The sequence below is a fragment of the Vigna unguiculata genome, chromosome 9 (genome assembly GCF_004118075.2).
Source record: "Vigna unguiculata cultivar IT97K-499-35 chromosome 9, ASM411807v1, whole genome shotgun sequence".
NCBI classification, from domain to species: domain Eukaryota; kingdom Viridiplantae; phylum Streptophyta; class Magnoliopsida; order Fabales; family Fabaceae; genus Vigna; species Vigna unguiculata.
This window is the reverse complement of record NC_040287.1, coordinates 36,034,844-36,042,685: the sequence shown is the minus strand read 5'-3', so window position 1 is coordinate 36,042,685 and position 7,842 is coordinate 36,034,844. Positions and strand designations below refer to the sequence as shown.

At 32.9% G+C, this 7,842-nt stretch overlaps 1 protein-coding gene across 3 annotated transcripts; it reads right to left on the bottom strand.

Annotated features, from left to right (window-relative positions):
- Nucleotides 1-2,559: 2,559 nt before the first annotated feature.
- Nucleotides 2,560-7,557, bottom strand: LOC114163249 (auxin-responsive protein IAA8-like). 3 transcript variants are annotated; one of them, XM_028047433.1, is made up of 7 exons: nt 7,321-7,557; nt 5,894-6,337; nt 5,605-5,819; nt 5,305-5,531; nt 5,044-5,227; nt 3,443-3,504; nt 2,560-3,036 (listed from the first exon to the last, which is right to left on the bottom strand). In XM_028047433.1, exons 2-7 carry the CDS (start codon nt 6,299-6,301, stop codon nt 2,999-3,001), a joined length of 1,134 nt encoding a protein of 377 aa, XP_027903234.1. In that variant the 5' UTR covers nt 6,302-6,337; nt 7,321-7,557; the 3' UTR covers nt 2,560-2,998. The 3 variants fall into 3 exon arrangements, with proteins under 3 accessions (XP_027903234.1, XP_027903236.1, XP_027903235.1); XM_028047435.1 differs by having other exon boundaries at nt 5,044-5,185; XM_028047434.1 differs by lacking the exon at nt 7,321-7,557 and adding an exon at nt 7,059-7,152 and having other exon boundaries at nt 2,574-3,036.
- Nucleotides 7,558-7,842: the final 285 nt, after the last annotated feature.

Genomic DNA, 7,842 nt, shown 5'->3' with positions numbered 1-7,842 from the left:
TTAATTGTTCTAATTTTAGACTGTATCATTTTAAGTCTTTGTAGTGATTTAAAGGAGAAAATAAATATATATTTGAAAACTGAAGAAAGAAAGAAAAAATGACATTAAACTCTGGACATGTAAGCATAACATGCTTTACCAGTGAATCAGTGAGAAAATAAGGCAAAATAGTTGACCATTACATCATCATTCATTCCAAATACGAGTAATAATCATGAAAATAGATGATGTTCAGCTACAACCTGTGTGGTAATCATACTGCATAACTTTGTCATAAAATAAGCGCAACAAATCTTAGAATTATTTTTTATGCATGTAAAAACTGCAAAAATATTCAGCAGTTGGATATGCCAAAACTGATTAGGTTGTTTTTTCTATGGATTTGTTAAGCGTTGACAGGTTCCTGAATGAGACAAATCTGCTACACTAAGTTTATTTATATTTTTATATATATATAGTTTTTTTTTTGGTAATATTTGTGATATTTTTATATAATTATTAATATATTTAGCAATGTGAATGGATGTAATGATGGTGCATGCATTAGCAAGTTGACTTGTGTGAGGCTGGAAGACCACATTTTGCATCTGTCTTGAAACCACATGGGATGAATGTCAAAACAATATAATCTGATTGGTTCCCACAAGATAGAAAAATAGATAAATGCCTAATAATACCAAGTGCATATCGCACCTGTCATAAATCATGTTCTACTTTGATTGAATGAGAATCTTTTAGTTTTTTTTTTATTTTCGCAAACTAATATTTTATTTTATTTTTTGTCTTTTTCCTATAAGCCCTAATAAAACTCACCTTATATTGTCATCACAATTATAATCACTCTCAAAACTATTTTTGGAACTAATTAATTGATATATATTATTTTTTCGATTTATTTTAAATCAAAACACTTGAACGAGTTTATACATGATTCGTAACAACCCTTATATCGATTTAATGCATAACCCAGAAAGAGTTTTATAATTTGAAATATAATTATTGATATTTAGAGAATAGTAGTAGGCCCAGAAGAAAGAGCCCATGCCACCAGGCCCACCAGAATCCATACCGAGATGATGTTTTGAGATGGGCCCAAAAGGTGCAAATGCAACCAAACAAACAAACCCAAACTAAACCCACTTTGTATTTCGTCTTTATTGACCAAAATCTCACGGCTAGATCCACCTGTACGAATGTGGGCCAATTGCCTCTGGATTTTAATTATCTTCATTTCAAAGTTACTAGTATTTTAGTTCTAAGTGAATTGAATTTCATTTTTATTAAATGAATATCTCGACAGATGGATTGTTATAATTTACTGGAAAAATATTGTGCTAATTTTATAGTTTCATATTAAATAATATTTCAATTCAGGGATTACTACGATTTGCTTGAAAAATAATAAGCTATTTATTTTGTAAATTCATTTAGCATACTTGGTTGTGAAATATTACACAGTGAAATGGGTTGTCAAAATTAGATATTATATTCTAAGCAGTTTAAATTAGTATTTGATATTTATAGTTCAACAGGTTTTTTTTTATTTTTTAAGTCTCTATAAGGATTAGAAAAAAATTAAAAAAATAGTAAATTAAGGTTAAAAAAAATAAAATGAAAATGTTATAATATAGAATAAAAAAGGTAAAGTTAGAGAATGTAATTTTCCAATGTTATAATATTCTCATGCACATTTTAATTCAGTCAAAATATTCTCATACAATATTATAAAGTAGTGAAATAAAAATGAATTACATTCTTTTCGTTGTCTTCTCATAAAAGCCTCTTAAGTCCGTACACAGCACATATTCTTAGTGATACATTTCTAAATTAAACCCATGCATATTCTTATTCTTTATTATTGTTGTTATTGTTAGGAAGTGGTGGATATGTGATAAGATAGATTAAGATGATTTTGCCGGATTTTTTTTTCCTATGCACATTTTCTTTATTCCCTATTCAATGTTTAGCTTTTTTTTATCCGTACTTTACAATTTCTTGGTACTTGCCCTCTTGGATTTTGTTCACAAGTTAGAATTTCCGTGAACATGAAATACGATGAACCAAACCAATTAGTAAAATCATGGTAACAACTAACAGCTAAATTTGAAAACGTCAAATCGGCATGCTCTTTTCTTTGATGATGGAGCATTAAGTTGGAGACAAAATAGTGAAACGCCCATTACTCAACTTACTTTAATACCCCATTAGCTGAGGCATGAAAGACACGACTTTGTACGCTAACACAGAACTAGAGCCACAAATGGCTAAAAAAATGCCCATAATGTCACGCCACTGCTGTGTGTTGGTTTGATTGAACAGGAAGATCCATGCACTGCAACCAATCGTCAGAGACTCACATGCTTATCCTACACTCCCCAACAACCATATCTCAAATGTCTTCACAAAATCTTAATACTTCATGGCAGGGCTCAAATCTCAAAGCTTCACCAAGCATGGTTTTTTATTTTTTTGTTTCAGAAAATATGGAAACAATTCATGATCGGATTCAGAAACATCTTTGGTGTCAGATTTTTTGTTAGATCCTTACAAACAGTATGCTTTTTTGGGAATGATTTTGATAAGTGGTAAACAGTAGGACTACATGGCAAGCGACATACTGACAGAATACAACTTGTTTTTTTCTTTCACACAAACACAAAACACCCTGTTGAAGGTATGCTGCAAAATTTACACATCACAGATCCTTCAACAACATCATTAACTCGCGTACATAAAATATAGGTACTCTCACTCCCACAGTCAAATCTTCGGAGGTTTTGTAAGTTTGAACAGAACAATCTTAAAACAAGTTTGTTAAGCATAACATAAGACATAAGACAGACATAATAAACAATACAAGGATTGATGCAGCTTAGTATGAGATTCTATCCACTCAAAAACGCCTTCGGTTCTTGCTTGATTTGTTCACCTCCCATAGCCCAGAGAGGCTTTTAATACCGCAGATAATTTGATGGATAGAGATGAACACTGGCATTTTCTAGCTCCTGCTTTTACTTTTTTCAACAGCCCTGGGAGCTGCAAGTACGCACAAAAACATGTAAATTCAAACAAGTGATATGAATAGACTAAACTTTTAACAGAAGTTGAAAGCAGATTCAAACAATTGCCGCCACAGTAAAATAATTTCAGCTTAGGTTTCTGTGATTATCTTCTGGTTTCTGCCACAATCTTAGTTCACATTTATTATATTATAAAGCATTCTTGCCACCACCACTGCACAATTGAAATAACTACCAGGCAATTTGAAATTTTTGTTTGCCTATTGATTGTTAAACTATTTAACCATGTTATATATGCGTTGAATTGACGAACTCGAGGCTTGTTCCTTCATTGCTTTTCCTTTTCTACGTACTTACACGATTTTCAGACAAGTATGTTCAAAGTTATACTTATGAGATAAGATGGGTTCGATAAAACATACCTAAACCAATGGCATCAGAACTCTTCATGATCCTCAGCCTCTTGCATGTTTCAATAAACATCCTGCAAAGAGTTGATACATTGTTTTTGAAATTTGTTAAGGGAAACAAACATTATGCAAGTTCATTTCATGAAAGATTAAATTAGGTACGCAAAAAGCTTTACCTAAATATATCAAAGTGGTTTTCATCGATGGAAAAGTATACATTATTATTATCAGGAGACGAAGAGATACCACATTATTGTAATAACCACAACATTTCACTTGCAGAAAAAGTTTTTAAATGTTCATATACCCATCGCAGCATTACACCATATAATTCATAGATAGAGTAAGATTTTGCCAATTGCCATTAAACCAAAATTTGATATAAATAAATATAGCTAGTCTAGCTGCCGAAAAAAATAGAGTATGTATTGTTCTTTAAGAGAAAACCTAAATTACATATGGTTTTACAATCAAAATAGTTAAGAAAATCAATCTTACTCCTACAAGTTGCTATTGCTACAAAATACCACTACCTCAACAAAAGTAAATCATGATCTCATAAAATTGCATAGTTCTATTACTATGCTCAAAAAATAAAAGTTGACAATCGCTGGAAAAATATTATCAAGACTGAAATTTATTTATCCAGTACTAATAATTTAATTTCAAATTAGTCATTAACTCATTATGCATTCAGAAAATTCCTTTGGAAATTCATAGACAGATAATAGCACAGCAAGGACACTTACTCAGCATGTAAGAATATGGAGGTTCATATGGCATGGACTAACAATAAATCGGTTAGTTTCCCAACAAATCTCACATGGATAAACTTTTATGCCATCTTAGAACTGTGCTGGATTATATATTATAAATTAGTCTTATCTCGAACAAGAATCCTATATTTCCATAGAAATGGAAGTTGTTTCTTAGTATAGTTTCCTAGTTTCACCTTTCTTTAAAATGTTTTTACTTTGAAATAAAACAAATTTAAAAATATTCCAGGGAGTGATAAGTATTTATCAACAATATTTGGATGGGACTATCACTCCCGGGAATCCACGATGTCCCCTACAAAACAGGAAATGCATTCCACAGATCCACACCCAGAGGTTGTAACTAGTAGCTCATTTCATAAGTTAGTTGAAGTTTCATATGAAAATTAGCTACAAGTTACTCAAATCTGTTTCGTGAACAAACCTTTCACGCAAATATTTTTTCTACAATTTATCAAAGTTCCTTTCCAGAAAACAGAGATACGAAACATGGATAGAAGAACTAAAAAGTGATATGCAGATATGATAAATTTAAAAATTATACAACACGATGCAGCTAAGATTCACCATAAAGGTAATATAATAATCATTAAATCAGAAATCCTAAACTAATATGAAGATAAAAATATATAGACACAGTAAAATACTATATTAATCTAACTATGCAATCAATTTGAAGTTTTAGTGCTTCCTAGCTTCTTTCACAAGACAAGCTAAGAGGAATCAAAACTATATCATGAGAAAACACATTTGAAGAATATAAAGTTGATGTCACTGAGGAATTTATTCTTTTGGAGAAAAGGCAGTGGAAAGTAAGTACATATGAGTTAAACTTACTCCCAGGGAACATCACCCACGAGCATCCAATCGCCATCTTTGTCCTCATATGTAAGAACATATTCTGATCCATGAAGAAGGTCCTTCAGCTTGGTTTCATTCAGCATTTCCCTGCCCAGAATTCCATGAGATCCACACTGACCTGTAATCATACCAAAACAAGCAGTAACTGGATCCAAGCAGACTGTCCATGTAAATAATTGAAAAAGGTCAAGTTTTAAGGTCAATTTTTTCTTCCTCACAAAACTATTTTTTTCTTACTTATGGTAAAACAGCTGAACATCTTCTCAAGAGCAGAAGATAATTCTGGATATGCAGAGTAGTTATTCAAGTCCACTTTCCTTAAATAGGGAGCACCATCCATACTGACTTTGACGAACAGTGCACCAACCCCCACTTTTCCATCAACTTCTTCATTGTTCTTTGAATTAGTTGCCAATGAATTCTTCCTAAATGATCTTATAGGGGGCCACCCCACAACCTGAGCCCTGAAACACAAGCATGACATGGTTAGAACCAACTTCCCAAACTTAATGTGATCGGTTATAGTTTTCCACTTACTTGGTAGCTGGTGCACTGTTATTGTTATTTGCAGAACAATCAATACTTGGTCTAGTTTCATTGACAGAATGAGGCTCCTTTGCTATTGCTGCTTCTTTCATTTTGTTTTGCTGAGTCCCAGCCTTCTCAAGTGTAGAACAAGGATTTAATCCCAAGTTAGAACCGGGCCTCGGAGATAGTATAGGATTGTTCTCCGAATCAACTAGGAACTTCCCCTGCATGATAGATTAGGGTAAGACAAAAAACTTAAAAAGTACATAACATATCCTTCGAGTGAATTGGTGTTTACCTCTGAGAAGCCATTCATGGCATCTGAAAACCCTCTCTTGTTTCCCAAAATAGCAGTCTTGGTTGAAGAATGGTGATCATCAGTGAGAGGACGCAAAGGAAACAAGGGTTTTTCATCAAATTGAGTTGAGCTTCTTAAGCAAAAATCGGAATCTCTTTCAGGGGATTGTGATCCCGGAAGCCCAAGCCTGAGCTCTGTGGCTTTCAGGTTCAGGTTACTTTTAGTCTCTTCTGAGAAGGACGGAACTGAACTGTCCACAGAAGAACAATCAGATAAACCCATGTAGTTGCGTTCTTTCAATTCTAAGGTCTTCAGGCACACACTTTCCATGGTGGTTGATGAGGAAACCAACAAAGTGACATTGCTTTTACCCTCCTCCTCCCCTATTCCCAGCAATGGTGGAGACATCACACTTTAACCCAAAGCACCCAATTTTTGTATGCCCTATCAAGCAATCACACCATTTCACATTTTTCATAAAGCAAACTCAGTAATCTCAACTATCTAACTTTACATGCCACAACCTTCAAGATCGGCAAGCATACAAACAGGAAACATAAAAGCTACACTGAAAAACCCTAACAAACAATTCATCTCAGAACTTCTACAATGTATTGAATTCAAGTATACCTATCTTTTCAAAAATTCTTTGATTTATCCCCAAAATGCAAGAAATTATTAACAATCATCAAACTATATATCTTGTTTAAAGTTTAAAAATGCAAATTCCAAATTTGACATTTCGGATTTGAGTCTTGGGTGTTAGAAGAAACACACAAAATAACAATAATAATTACATAAACAACAAAAATATTAGAAAATATAGCAAACAGGTAATTATTACTTTTTCTGGTGGAAAAAGGTTAAAAAGTTCTAAAAAATAACCCAAAAGGATAAATCTTGAGAACAAAAAAATAAAAATGGAGAAATTAAGGGCTGAGGGAGAATTCTGAATTTATGAACCATACTCTTCACTCAATTGTTTAACATCATCTTCTATAAGCAAACTTCAGAAAAAGAGAAGAAGAAAAAAAGATCAGTCCTTTACGCGCAGACCATGAAGAGATATAAATGGGGGAAAGATCACAAACTATTCAGTAAATAAAAATAAAAATAAAATAAAAAACTCCCTAAAAAAAGAAGAGAAAGAAAGAAAAGATCATACTTGTCTGAATGCCCTGAAAGGAATTTGTTAAAGTGTTTACAAAGATTGAAAACTATCTTCAGCCATTAATAATGGGAAAGACAAAGACGCATGGCAAAGTAAGAGGCATGAAAGCAAAAAGGGTAAAAACAAAGACACACAGACAGAGGGGTTGGTTGCAGAAAGGTTCCAGAAATTCAGGGTCCAATTGCTTAGTTCAACCAACATAAGAAAACAAAACGTGGAAGCAAAGCACACAAGCTGCAATATTAAAACATTTTACCTGAAAAAAACAGAAGATCAGAAAGGATGAAGAGGAAGAAGAAGACGAAGAAGAAGAAGAAGAGTGATTGAAACTTTGAGATGAAGAGAAGATAGAGAGAGAGAGAGAGAAAAAAAAAAACTAAGGACCCTCCATTGGGCATAAAGTAACTAAAGCTTTTGCTGTCTGATGTGAAACTCCATGCATTAAAATATATGATTTTAATAAAAAGGAAAGCCTCCTGTAAAAAAAACTGCGCTTTGTGTAATTTCCAATTTTCCTCGTATGTCCAAGACAAAGTTTGTTTGCACTATCACTTCATTTTATTTTAATTTTAATTTTAATTTATTTATATTTGAGTAAGGTACTGTCACCTTTTTAATAATATTCCGCCGAACATATACTATGGAACACACCTTGAGTCCTGGATGGCCCTGCTTTTCTGATGATTGAGAGTGCACCCCTGATTTATTCTTCTTGCATCAATTCATCTCTTGAAACTAAGAGCTACATGCCAAAACTTTATTTTAAGACCCCGTTTAC